Consider the following 13,913-nt stretch of genomic DNA (forward strand, 5'->3'; position numbering starts at 1 on the left):
TTCAGAGAAGGTGCAGGTGACAGGTGCCCAGCACCACCCCGAGCCCAGCTCCCTGCTGCGCCTGCCCGGCCCGTGCACCCCACGCTGCTCTGCTGGGGGCAGGAGGGGGGTTACGCACTCAGGCACTTCGGACGACCAAAGGAACCAGACAGCAGGGGAGGGCTAGTGCCACCAGCTCTCCCTGGGGCACGTCCCTCAGTGTCCCCACCTGCACGTGGATGGGGTGGAGGGGATGGGTGGTCTCTGAGGCGCCACCCGGGCTGTGGCCTAGGAGGCCAGGGTGGGGGCTCTGGCCAGGGAGGCACCAGCTCCCAGGAGCGGCAGCACCTGCCCGACTGCATGTGGCGTCCCACCCTGCGCTCTGTCGGGGGCCACGGGACAGAGGGCGCAGCCATGGGTGTGCCCACGTCCACTCTGGGCGTTTCCGGCAGTCTCCGCCCTCCGCCTCCCAGGGACTCGGTGCACGGCTGGGTGGTGGCCGCTCAGCATCGCTCAGTCAAACCTGAGCGTCTCTCGGGTGAGGGAGGCCGAGCCGCTGCCCCTGGGGACCCCGAGGTCCAGGGCGCTGGGGCCGAGGGCACAGAGGGTCCCCGCCAGTGCAGCTAGGGCCCGGCTTTGTGGTCGGCCCGTGAGAGCTAACACCCGTGTGCTCTGCCGCAGCCGCCCGTCAGCCGGCCACCATCCCGGGAGATCGACTACACTGTGTACCCCTGGTGAGTGGATCACGGGGCTCAGATGTGGGCGTCTGGGGGCCCCTTTTTATGGGGTGTGGCCAGTCTCATTCCTGAGCACAGAACCCAGCGGCTCCTAAACCCCCTCTCCCTCCTGGTCCTAGGCAGCTGCTAACCCATCTCTGACGTAGCTCAGCATGTTTGAGTATTTGGAGGATGAGACACCTTTTCAAAGCAATCTTAACTGAGCTTCATTATTTAAAAGATACAAAGGCAATATATTTAAGGGCAAATTTGTAATCACTTACTGACTTAATACAGTTGCCTGGTGAGGACGGTGAGGCTCTGGGATTAGCCCCAGGTGCATGGCGGCCGCCTGCATTCACTCTGTCCCCGCTGTCACAGGGCAGCTAGCAGAAGGACTAGACCTGGCAGACACACGGCCCCCCAGCTCCCCATGTGGCTTGGCGCGTGGCAGCCACACGAGGCACACAGCTTCTGGGCACGGCAGCCTCTACCCCAGGAATACTGTCCTCGAGATTTGTGGTTTGGGGTTCATCCCTGAAGCCACCCTGGGTCCCCTGTGCCCAGCGTGCTGTCTGCGTGATGTCTTCAGGGGCTGCACAGGCCTCGGCCACCCCGTCTGTCTCTCTGAGATGCCCACGGGTCTGGCTGGCACCTCTCCCACCTGCGTGGTCCTGTAGGGGGTGACCCCGCAACCTGGGGCTTCCCTGGGAGGAGTAGCAGACAACTTCCATTTTTAAACGTGGCCCCTGCCCTGGTGCTCAGTATTCCGGAAGTCCCAGTTCACCCTGCAAGTAGGCGCGTGCCACAGCAGGTCTCGGGGGAGCTTGCGCCGTCTTGGTGGGCTTCGCTGCGGCAGAGCCAGCCCAGAGCTTTGCTTCAAAGCCTGTTGGAGGTTCGGTTGATGTAGGTATCCATGGTCTCCAACCTATTACCCGAAATGCCCACGTGGCAGTCACCTCATTGCTGCTTTTTAAATAGTGGAAAATACATATTTTAGAGAAGACACGTGATCTCCCGGACGTGTGTTTCGCTGAGCTCCTCTCGCAGGCCTGGGTCTGTGGAGCAGAAAGCAGCCCCTCTCGTATCCCGCCCGAGAGATCTCTGTGGGCCCCTGGGTGCCGTGCTCGGTGGCAGACCCCCGCCCGCGCCCCTCATGCCGTGGAGATGAGCGCGGGGTGGTGCAGGCTCGGGTCACGGCCCGTTCCCGCCACTGCAGGTTCGCGGGCAGCATGGAGCGGCAGCAGACGGACAACCTGCTCAAGGCCCACGCCAGCGGCACCTACCTGATCCGCGAGCGGCCCGCCGAGGCCGAGCGCTTCGCCATCAGCATCAAGTAGGTGGTGGCCCTGGGCTGGGGGGACCCTCGCCCGACGCGGTTCTGGACCGTGGAGCCCCTGTCCCCTCTGTGTCCTGAGCTTGTTGGGTTGGGTGACCCCGTCATCTGCGGCCCGAGCCAGGACGCCCGTGAGACGGAAGTGGCGCTGGGAGCCAGTGCCGGGTGCCGGGGTCTCCGCTCCGCTGGACGGCGCCGCGGCCCGACTGGCACCAGCGAACCACGTCCGCCTCACACGGCCAGAGCCGCCCCCTGGGTCGCAGGCGCCAGACGTGCTCGGGCGCAGGTGTGGGTGGGCTGCTGTGCGAGGTGGGCCCCGGGGAGGACGGGGCCGTCCCGCTGCTTCCGTGGCACCTGGGCCCGAGGAGCGTCTCCTGTGGCGGCTGCTGCCTCGTGGCTTCGGCACGCGGCCTCCCGTCTGGACATGCCCCCGCCCCCCTCTCTGGGAGCTGTCTGCTACGGCTGCAGTCAGCCTTATTGAGGGACAGAGCTGGACTGGTCATTTGTCACCCTCAGCAAAGGGCACCCGTGGACAAGTGTTAGGCCAACATGTCGCGGGGTCTGGTCTGCCATGACCTTGGCGGGGTTGAGAGCCCCAAGCAGCGTGGTCTGCGTCCAGGAAAGGGGCTCCTTGGCCTGCCGGCAGGTCTCGGCCCCCAGGTGGCCGCAGCAGACAGCCTGGGTGCTGTGCGGGAGCAGCCAGCACGAGCACGGAAGGGGTTTTCTGCAGGATGCAGGAGCCACTGGTGGCCCTCGCGGCAGGCTGGGCCGGGCTCAGCAGGGCCCCCCATTCTAAACACACAGCCCCCGCCTGTCTCTCATCATCTTAGCTTTCATTTTCCTCTTCCTCTGGGCACCAGCTTCCTCTACGTCTGTACCCAGGGGGGCCAAAATTGTGGCTGTCCCCAGCAGTTTGGGACACACGGTCTGGCCTGAGCACACGCAGACGTCGCTGGCACACGCATTCCAAATGCCTGGGGGGAGGGCAGACCCCGCCCCAGCATCCAGGGCCAGGGTACAAAGGGCTGCGGAAGGACCCCGGCCTGGGGGGGCCAGCAGGGATCTGGGCGCCTGAGCTGAGGACGAGGCCGAGTCTTCACCAGCCCCAACCCGACAGGCAAACGCGGCCAGGCCCCTCACCTGCCCGGGAGTTGACATGTTGGGCCTGAGACAGCTGTGCCAGCCGCAGGGTGCAGAGAGCGTCAGGCTGCACGGCCGACCGCCGGGCGGTTAGGAAGGCCGCAGTGAGGGTGGTGGGACGCGGGAGGGCGGTGCCTCCGTGACGCGCCAGTTATTCCTAAGCAGCACGGGATTGGCACTGACGGGGAAGGTTATTGATTTGGTTAGATCAACATAAACCTAACATTCCTTAATAGGGACGTTCCTAGGCTGTTCCTTGATGGCCTAGGAATTGGAAGAGCAGGACTGTCTCTGTCACTTACTACTGTAGCAGAGAGATGTCACTATTGCTGTGGCATCACACGGTGTCGCTGTCACCATACGAGCCATTGTCGTGTTGCTGTTGTTATTGTCACTGCCACCACATGTGTGCACGGCTTGTCAGGGGCCCATGTGACATGCAGGTCCAACCTAAAGACGTTCTTGGGAACGTGTCCCCACCCAGGGACCAACTACACTTGGCAATAAGTGACTGTCACTGGGTTATGTGTTTACTATAATACGCTTTTTATTATTTTAAAATACTCCTTTCACTTACTATAAAAAAAGGCAACTGTGAAGGCGTCAGGCAGGTCCTCCAGGAGGTCGTGTTGTCACAGGAGGTGCAGCTCACGTGTGTCACTGCCCCTTACGGCCTTCCAGTGGGATAGACATGGAGGCGTAGACGGTGACACCGACGGCCCTGACCCCGTGCGGCCTAGGCTAGTGTGTGTTCATGTCTTCGTTTATAACAAAAAAAAGTTTAAACAGTGAAAAAAAAATTAAAAAGGTTGGAGAATAAGGATATAAAGAAAAAACGTGCACAGCTGTTCGGTGTGTCTGTCGCAAGCTCAGTTATTACAGAAGGGTCGCATAGCTACAACAAATAAAAAGTTTAGAAAGTAAAATAGCTACAGTAAGCTGATTTATTATTGAAGAAACAAATTTTTTGTAAATTGAGCCTAGCCCACGCGTGCTGCGTGTACAAAGTCCACGGTAGCGTCGTGGCCTCCCGCTCCCTCCCCACCACTGCCCGGCTCACCCACCCACTCGTGGCGCGTGTCTCACGCGGGCGCCCCACTGTTTGTCTTTCATACCATGTTTTCTTGCGTGTTTAGATGTGTCCAGACACACAGATACTGTTGTGTCACCGTTGCCTGCGGCATTCAGCGCAGGGACAAGCTGTGCAGGTTTGTGGCCTGGCAGCAACAGGCTAGACCACGTGGCGCAGGCTGTACCGTCTAGTTTGTCTAAGCACACTCAGTACTTGGTGCTCAGCACCGCGCAGTGACAAAATGGCCCGTCGGTGCCTTTCCCAGGACATGTCCCTGTTGTTAAGCGTGGGACATGTTAAGCATGTATATATGCATGTATGGCTGTACATGTACAGAAAGAGAGGGAGGGAGGGAGCGATTTGGTTTGCCAGTGGCTGGCTGAGGATTTCTGCATCGGTAGTCACAGGGATGTCGGTCTGTAGTTACCTTTTCTTGTGATGTCTTTGGCTTTGGTGTCAGCTGGCGGGGGGCGGGGGGGGGGGAGGCAGGTAGGAGTGTTGTTTGGGGGAGGGGTCTCGAAGCTCTCCGGTAAGGTCACCTTCCAATTCAGGCCTGAGGGTGTGGGGGTCCTCAGGAGGCAGGAGGCAAGTGTCCGGGCAGAGGAGTTGGCCGGCGCCGGGGCTCGGGCGATGTGCTTGTCCTGTGTGAGAGGCAGCGCAGTGGCCGCCGGCTGGAGTGACACGCCGGGAGCATATTGGGGGGTGATGTGGGGGCTGGGCCCATGGCCCCCAGGGAGGCGGAGGTGGCTCCCGGTGCAGAGACACAATGAGCAGAAGCCTCGGCGTTGAGGGTGGGTGGCTGAGCCTCAGGGTCTTGGGGCTTGCGGCCCACCTAGGAGTTTGTCTCCAGTGGGCGAGGAGGGAGCCGGTGGCCCCATGGCGTGGGACAGGAGAGGACCGACAGGGAGCAGCCATGGGTGAGGCAGGAGCGAGGGCAGACACGGAATAAGCCTGGACACCGGGGGGCTGGGGCCACGTGGCCCTCTCGAGGTGACCGCTGGGCCGTGCCTCTGCACAGGTTCAATGACGAGGTGAAGCACATCAAGGTCGTGGAGAAGGACAACTGGATCCACATCACAGAAGCCAAGAAATTCGACAGCCTCTTGGTGCGTGACTCCCCACCTGCTCTCCCAGCGGCTTTTCCTGAGGAGGGACGGTTCTTCCAGGGCAGGTGGTCTGTCAGGCTCCAGGGACGGGACGGCCGGTCAGAGCCCTGAGTCGGGACTTCTGACCCCTCAAGCCTGTGCCCAGTGTGGACCCTGGCGGGCAGTGCGGAGGACCCAAGGGGTGTCGCCAAGGTCACACTCATGTGGCTTCAGACAGCCCCTTCCCGAACCCATCCGCAACCTCCGCACTGCCCGGCCCAGCCAGGGCAGCTAAAGGCATGGTACTTCTTAAAGTCATTTTAAAATTATACCTACTATTAACGACACAAGTTGTACTGAGAGCATCTGATGAGTGTCCAGTGCTCAGCGTCCCCACTCTGGCCACAGAAAAGCACAAGGCCACACAGAAAGTGTCTGTAGTCCCACCCCCACACTGCCACCCGAAAGCAAAAACCAGCCTTCACACTTGAGGTGACAGTGGGTATGACCTCTCCACCACTGGCTCAGGTGCAGCCCACACACCCCTCAGGCGCAGCCCACACCTTCTGAAGGCCAGAGCAGTGGCCACACTGCACCTGACGTTTAGCCCGCTCCTCACAGTAGCAAGCATTGGCCTTTGAGGAACCCTGTTTCCCTGGCCGATGGCCACGCCGCGCTCTGGTATTTCTAGAAGCGGGCCCTAGCACTAGACACAGGGTGTTTCCAGTTTTTCTCTGTCATAATGGCCATGGCTATCAGCATCTATGCTGGTTAGCCTTGGCATTTTTTGGCTATTATTTTCTTTAGAAATATTTGGGAGAGTCGTTGCTCCGTTGAAGGTCTTCACAATCCTGCCACCGGCTGTGGGCTGGGCATAGGGGTGGTGGGAGTTCTGGGGCGTCAAGGAGACAAGTCTCCCCCATGTGAACCTCAGAGGTGGGCTAGGGAGCCAGGTCCCGGGGGAGGACTGCCTGGAGGTGGCGGCGGCAGTGTTGTGTTCGCATGCAGGAATTGGTGGAGTACTACCAGTGCCACTCGCTCAAGGAGAGTTTTAAGCAGCTGGACACCACGCTCAAGTACCCCTACAAGTCTCGGGAGCGCTCCGCCTCCAGGGCCTCCAGCCGGTCCCCAGGTAACACCCGGGCCTGACAGCCTGCCAGCACTCCCCTGGGGAAGCCGCTCCGGCCTCTTTCCAGGGTCCAGGCCCTGCCCAGCCCGTCACGGGCAATGTCCAGTGACACCCACCTGTGCATGTGACAGACGGGGACTCCCAGCACCTGCTCTGAGCTGCTACTCTGTGACTGGGCTCCGTTGCCCAGAGATCGGCCAGGGCAGGCCCACGCAGAGACCCCACGCTTGTCGTTGGCACTGGTGGGAGGGAGCGGGGCAGGCATCCCCGTCCACAGGTCCTCCCCGTGCTCAGCCCCCGGCCTCCACTGCGAGACGCGCCTGATTGCAGAGGGGACCCTCAGGCCCGGAACAGGGAAGGCCCCCCGGAATTAGGGGAGGCGCAGAGGGCATGGCCTCCAGCCCAGGACTCTGTCCGCGGAGTTGCTGCATGTCCCGCAGCCTACAGGGCTGGGGGTCCCACCCGGGCAGAGCGGGACAGGAGAGGGTGGACCGGCCTTAGGAGCACAGCTGCCAGCCGCGGTACCGGCCCGCCTGGTGGGGGGGTCCTGTTTTCTGCTGAGGAGCAGGGCAGGGAGTGGCCCTAGGGCAGCTCGAGTGTGGCCTGGCTGTGCTGCCCGGGTTGGGCTGGAGGCCGTCTGTCCCACCGCCTTGGCTGCTCGGCCGCCCCCACCCCACGTCCCCGCCTGTGCCTGCCTGCGACTGCGCGAGGATGCCCTCCCGGCCTGTCTCACCTCCTCTCTCGCCTCTTTGCAGCTTCCTGTGCTTCCTACAACTTTTCTTTTCTCAGCCCTCAGGGCCTCAGCTTTGCTTCCCAGGGCCCCTCCGCTCCCTTCTGGTCAGGTACCGCTGCTGCCCGGGGCGTGGGGGGCCGGGCCCGCCGCGGCGGCCTTGGGAGGCCCCTCGGCCCTGCCTGACGTGGCCACGGCTGCCGCAGCCCGCCGAGGGGTTGCAGGGAAGTGGGCTGGGGGCTGGGCGGAGGCTGCTGCCGGCACCTGAGGACATGTCAGGCTCGGCCCTGCTCTTGCCACTGACCCCCGTGGACGAGCCCACCCTGAGGGCCACTTCCCCAGCCCTGCCAGCCGTCTCCCCCCTCACTCCTGTGGGCTTGGCCTCTGGTGGCCGCGTGGCCCGGGGAGGAGCTGTGTGGGGCTCGGGTGCAGGAAGGATGGGGTTTGGTCAGCCCTGACCGAATGGCCCTCTGCCGCCAGAGTCACCACCCCTCCCAGCTGTGTGTGTCCCCTCAGTCATGGTCACTGTCCCCTGTCCATCAGGACTCCTGGGTCCCGGGCTGAGTTGGTTTAGCCAGGTTTCCCGTTTGGTTTGGGCCCTGGAATCGGGGAACCACAGGAGCTGTCGTGGCCAAAGCGTGGGCGCCCGCTCTCGTCCCTAAGAGCACACTCACTGTGGGGACTTCGATATGCCACGTGCCCCCGCCCTGCCTGGGCCCCTCCTGCAGCGTGTGACGCTGCCCGTCTCCCCGACAGTGTTCACGCCCCGGGTCATCGGCACGGCTGTGGCCAGGTACAACTTCGCAGCGCGGGACATGCGGGAGCTCTCGCTGCGGGAAGGCGACGTGGTCCGGATCTACAGCCGCGTGGGCGGGGACCAGGGCTGGTGGAAGGGCGAGACGAGCGGACGGGTGAGTGGCCGCCGGGGTCCATCTGCAGGCCACGGATTCCCAGTTCCTGGTGGATCTAAAGTCACCTTCACTGCACTTTCTTTTGTCACGTTCTCGTTTTAAAATGTTTGTAACTTTTGATTTTGACACGGTTCAAAGCGTGAGGAGCTCCCATCCGCTCAGATTTACTGGTGGCGAGTGTTTTGCCCCGTGCGCTTGAGCGTTTGCGTTGATGCGCTCGCGCTTTCCCCGTCACTCGCGCTTTCCCCGTCACTCGCGCTTTCCCCGTCACCCGCGCTTTCCCCGTCACCCGTGCTTTCCCCGTCACCCGCGCTTTCCCCGTCACTCGCGCTTTCCCCGTCACTCGTGCTCCATGTGTGCCCGTCTTCCGCTGAGCCACGAGAGCAAGTCACAGCAGTCGTGTTCGTTTAGCCTCAGTCTTTCCTACGGTCAAGATGTTCCCCTTCGATATAAGACAATTATCTGATCTGCCGTCCGCGCTCAGTGTCCCCACTTGTCCCCACTTGTCCCCACTTGTCCCAGTAACGTCTCCTCCAGCCCTTCCCCGGCCCCGTCTGGGATCCTGAGTAGCATTTACTTGCCCCGTGGCCTTTCTCTGTCTCGCACGACTGGCATTTTTGAGGGGTTCGTAGAGTGTCCCTCAGCTGAGGTTGGTCTGAGGTTTCCTCGTGGTCAGGGTGAGGTCACCGTTCCCGGTGGGAGCCCACGATGGCAGGTTGTCCCTTTCTCCGTGCCGTGGTGTCCCGTCAGGTGTGTGCTGCAGTGGGTCCCACTATCCGTGACATGTTAACACCTTTGACCACCTGGGTGAGCTGGTGTCTGCCAGCTCCTGCTGTGGTGACGTTGCTGTAATTAGTCATTTGCAGGGTGACACCGAGACTAGGTAGGCATCCTCTTCCTCATCGCACGTCCCTCTCGCTGTGTCAGTCATTGTCTCTCCCACCATCACCGTTGTGGCTGGAAAGGGGCATTTCTGACTCAGTTGTCCCCAGGAACCAGCCATTTCCCCGAGGAGACCTCGTTCCTTCCTTGTGAGGACTTGTTTTGAGTCCATTTTTGAAGGATATTTTCATGGGGTGTAGAACTCCAGGTTGGCAGGTGCTTCATGTTATTAATAGCATTTTGATGACATCTTTCCATTGTCCTCGGGCTTCCATTGTTTTGGTAGAAAAGTCAGTCTAGATTCTTTTATTTAAAAATATATTCCCTTATTTTTTGTAGACGTGGGGTCTCACTATGTTGCTCAGGCTGGCCTCGAGCTCCTGGCCTCAAGCAATCCTCCACCTTGGCCTCCCAGAGTGCTGGGATTACAGGCGTGAGCCACCGCACCTGGCCTCAGTCAACATTCACAGTGTCGCTTCTTCGAGGAAAATGTCTCCACGCCCCACTGGGCTGTGTGGGAAAAAAAAAAAACAAGCCTTTGTTTTTCATTAGTTTTGCTACAGTGTTCCTAGGTGTGATTTTCGCTGCTTGGGATTTGCAGAGATTTTTGAATCCGTGGCTCAGTGTCCCTTGGTTTTAGAAATTCCACAGCCGGTGCAGTGTCCGTGCAGGTAGTGCACCTGCTCACCTCTCGCTCTTCTCCCCCAGGGCTCTGTCCACGTGGGTGGCAGATCTGTGTACCGTGGCCTGTGTTCTTCACGCCATTGTTTATTTCTCTGGTTTTCCATCTCGTACTCTCTGTCAACCCGTCTTCCAGTTTATTCTTCTCTTTAGCTCTGTCAATTCTGCTGTTAAATCCTCTGTTGGAGTCTTAGTTTCAATCATTGTATTTTTCAGCTCTAGGATTTCTATTTAATTTCTGATTTCAGTTCTCTGGGAAAACTGTACCTTTCCATGAGTTTTCTCGACCATACAAACTGGAGTATTTACATGCCGTGACGGCTTCCACCCCTGCAGCGTGGTTTCTGTGCCTGCTTTTCTCTTGGTTTTGTCATTTGGTCCTGACTGAGTGCCAAGGTCACGTACAGACCTTCTGGACGATGTCGTTTTCCTTGAGAGGACTCACGTTTGTTCTGAGTGGCAGCGGGAGGGCGGGCAGATCCCCTTCCACCAGCCAAGGCTGGTGTGTTCGTGGGTCGCTCGTGTGCCGCGGCCGTGGCTCCCCGAGGCTCTGCGTGGCAGGCCTGGCTGAGAGCTCTGGGCTCCGGAAGGGTCCCTCGTGTCCACGAGCCTCCACTCGCCGCACCCCGACATACGCACGCGCACACACATGATCCTGCCATCTTTTCCAGATCGGTTGGTTTCCGTCGACGTATGTAGAAGAGGAGGGTGTCCAGTGACCACAGAGCGCAGCAGCCTCGCGGGTTTCCTCGGGAGAGTCGCTCCAGCTCCGAAGTCTGTCTCCAGCTCCTCCGTGACTCAGAGGGAAATGCTCTCCAACCTTCCACGGCCCACAGGGAGGGGGAGGGTGTTCAAAACCCCGAGTACGAACCGTTTCACCGTCAGTCTGCCGCTGGGTGTGCTACTTGTACATAGAGGAAACCTAGGCCAGCCCCCCAGAGCGCGAGGAGGCCGAGCGCAGGCAGTGCTGTGTGGCCCTGGGTGACAGAGCTCTCTGCTTGCCCCTCGGGCCGAGCTGGCCTTCAGGAGCCTCAGTTCAGACAGCAGATCTGTCCAGGGAGGCCTGGGGACAGCAAAGGGGACCTGCCCCAGCCCCTCTGCTTAGCCTCCGCCCTCAGCCTGCTGCTCCTGCTGCTCCGGGGGAGGCCTCGGGCCTGGAGAGGCAAAGGGAGCCCGGCCATGCCTGGGCGTGGGAGGAGAGAACCTCGCACGGGGGCCCTGCGGTCCTGGCTCCCCGGGGCTGCCCAGATCCCCTCACTTCCCTCCACGCCAGGGGCATGCTGAGACCCCACGGCACCCCCTCTCTCGGGAGGGGCCTCAGGAAGGGGGCTGTCGCTGCGCCTGCTGCCCAGTCGATGGTACTGTTCTTTGCCCTGCTTGCCCCACCCTGCGGCCAGGAAGATACGTCTTTGCAGACCCTGAAGTGGGCAGGGAAGGAAACAGAGCTTTCCCTTGCGAGGCCCCTGCCGCTCACCGGCCTGTCCAGGAGGTGGCCCGGTCTGGGCCACCTCTCCCTGCCAGTGGTCCCGGAGGGCCTGCCCAGGCTTTGCACGAGATCTCGGTTCTAGCGTGGCAGGACCTGCTTCCGGGGGCTTCTGCAGCCCACACCGGGCCTGTGGCCAACCCAGAATAAGTGCTCTTGGGGGTGCTCCCCCTTCCTGACGACTCCTGGCCTTTGACCTCTGGCTGGTTTAGCCAGACCCTGTTTTCTCTACCCTGATGTTACACGAGACCTGGGGGCACCATCTCCCCCCCAGCTCCGAGCCAAAGCTTCTGCTGAGACCTGGGCTTCAGCCACCTGCACAGCCTATGGGAGGAGGGGACCGAGCCCGGGCCAGGTGCTGGGGAGACTGGTCCCTGCAGAGGGCGGGGCCTGGGCACCAGGTGGCAGGGTCAGGGGGGCGGGGGCGGCCTGCAGGGGGAGACGCCCTGCAAAGGCTGGAGACGTGGAGGAGCCTTGGCGGGGAGCGCACGCCCAGGCCTGTGTGTCGCGAGCACGGAGCACTTTGGAGGGACCCTCAGCCCCGCCGTGAGCCCGGGACGGCAGGAGGACCAGCCAGCCCCCTTTGTGTTTACTGTTGCAGAAAGTGCTTGTGTGTTGGCTTGGGGATTTTTGTTTTGTTGTGTTTTGTTTGGCTTGTTTGTTTTTTAAGGGGAAAAAAGTTTGTAATTATTTCATCCAAATCTCCCATGATATATCTGTGAATAATAAGGAAGAGATTTTATAATGGCAAGAAAATGATGTATATTTTAGTTTGTCAGGAAACAAGTCGTCATGATAACGAAAGACACTGAGAAAAAATAATTTAGAATCCTGGATTTTGTGAATTTTTTGTTCTGTGTTTGTTTTGAAATTTGTGTTTAGTTGGGTTTTGTTTTGCGCTGCACTGAGCAGGGTGGTTGGAGGGCTGGGGCAGGCTGGGACGCGGTGTCAGCAAGAGACGTATGTCCCCGGGGGGCGGGGGGCTTAGCACCCGGGGCCGACATCAGCTGTGAACAGAGGAGCCGGATGCATGCGGGTCAGGGGCCCCAGGCCCCCGCGGCTGGTGGTGACCCCAGTGGAATACGGACTGTACACTTGCCAATGGGTTTTCTCAGACCACAGTTTTTACTGCAAATAAACCTAGTTCTTTTCTGCAGCGGTGGTCAGCCTTTCGTGCCGGGGGAAGCAGGGAGTGGCTGGATTCCTCGCCTAAGCCCAGCAGCGTCTGCCCTGGCCGGGCGCTGCGCCTCAGGGTGGCCCGGCCTTGGCAGAGGCCATGGGTCTGAAGGAGGTGATGGTGCCATGGCCGCCAGCCCGGCACCCCCCCTGTGGGAACAGCACCCCGGGCTTCCCACGCAGCGTCCTGCAGAGCCCGCCAGGCCACCTCATGGGCAGCAATGGGGGTCCAGATCCCAGCCCCACCCCTGGACATCTGTCCCCTCCAGAGCTTCTGTTCCTCCACGTGTGTGTTGGAGATGAGAAGGGGAATCTCTCCGCCAGGGCGGGGGCCACGGTGCATGACAGAGGAAAACAAAGCTGAGGTGTATTTCTCCTCCCTCCTCTCCGGTGGTCTGTCTTACCCGCCTGGGCCCTGCCGTCAGGACCCCAGCTCCTGCCTCCCGGCCCCCCTCCTCAGCGTGGGCTTCCCTGGCAGTCACCCGAGGTCCAAGGCTGCCAGAGCACCTGCCTCGAGGTCCTGGAGGGAGCAGGGGCCCCTGTGGCCACTCCTGGCTGCAGTGGCCACGGGAACGCAGGGCTGAGCTGGGCCCACACCGCCCTGGAGAGGAGACGGGATCGTGGCCACTGGGGCGAGTGACCAGCAGCCCTGCCTCAGGCCGACCCACGGGAGATCAAGCAGGTTATGGCGGTGCCGGGCCAGTGTCAGTGTTCGCTACACATGGGGAGGCCGGCTGTGCTTCCGAGGTGGCGCAGCCAGGGGGTGGCGAGACTGCTCCACCCTGGTCAGCGCAGACCCGGGCTCAGGCTGACGCCGTCACCTGGGCCCCGCCTGCTCCAGGGCACCCCCTCTGCTGTACCCCCATGGAGGGCCTGGGGGGATTTCTCAGGCCCAAGAGGCCCACCTGTTCCAGCAGCTTCCCTGGGAGCCTCCAGCTCTGAGTTCCGGGGCCCACAGATGGGGGGGGACCAGACACTCGCTGGCCAGCCCTGGGCGGGCATTCCCAGCTGCCAGCCAAGCCCTGGAGAAGACCCCAGGCCGAGGAGCAGGAAGCCGGGGGCTTGGGGGAGCTTGGGGTAGGCGTCAGCAGGGTCCATGCTCAGACCGGGAGCCGGGGTGCTGGAGGGCCGCCCGGGGCAGGGCGCAGGCCCAGCAGGGAGGAGAGGCCAGCACCCTGGGCTCCTGACTCCTGAGCGGTGCCTTCAGCTGTGACACTGGAGAGGGTCAGAGCCACACACCCCTGTTCACTGAGAACTGCTGCCCACGGGGGTCACAGGGGGACCAGGGCGCCAGGCCCTTCTTTCTGGCAACCGTGGACTCCCACGGGCAGGGGCTGGCACAGCCTTGGAGGCCGCTGTGTCTGAGCTTTAGAACCACTCCTGGGAGGAAGGCCAGAAACGCTTCGCCATGTTATGTGACGTTTCCAAGGTCACGCATGACCTCTGCCCAGCTCAGCCTGGCCCAGAGCCCAGAGCCCCTGTTCTCGTTTGGGCTGTGGCTCTGTTCCTTGGCACTGGGCTGCTTGTCTCTCCCGCCAGCCCCCAGGTCTCCCACCCTGCGTTCCCTGTGAGACCACAGTTCGCACAGGAGAT

The 13,913-nt window shown here is 61.3% G+C and overlaps 1 protein-coding gene across 3 annotated transcripts in view; it reads left to right on the forward strand.

Moving 5' to 3' along the window:
* VAV2 (vav guanine nucleotide exchange factor 2) overlaps positions 1–11,535 on the forward strand; it is a 150,471-nt gene extending 138,936 nt beyond the window's left edge. For 2 of the 3 annotated variants that reach the window (XM_069477064.1, XM_069477063.1), the window contains 7 exons: positions 661–713; positions 1,915–2,031; positions 5,262–5,349; positions 6,337–6,460; positions 7,213–7,299; positions 7,944–8,098; positions 10,333–11,535. In XM_069477064.1, the coding sequence (XP_069333165.1) occupies positions 661–713; positions 1,915–2,031; positions 5,262–5,349; positions 6,337–6,460; positions 7,213–7,299; positions 7,944–8,098; positions 10,333–10,380 (672 nt within the window). In that variant the 3' untranslated portion in view covers positions 10,381–11,535. The remainder of the gene's footprint in view (positions 1–660; positions 714–1,914; positions 2,032–5,261; positions 5,350–6,336; positions 6,461–7,212; positions 7,300–7,943; positions 8,099–10,332) is intronic. The other variant, XM_069477065.1, reaches the window with a different exon arrangement.
* The last annotated feature ends 2,378 nt before the right edge of the window (positions 11,536–13,913 follow it).

Source organism: Eulemur rufifrons, chromosome 7 (genome assembly GCF_041146395.1).
Source record: "Eulemur rufifrons isolate Redbay chromosome 7, OSU_ERuf_1, whole genome shotgun sequence".
Taxonomy (NCBI): domain Eukaryota; kingdom Metazoa; phylum Chordata; class Mammalia; order Primates; family Lemuridae; genus Eulemur; species Eulemur rufifrons.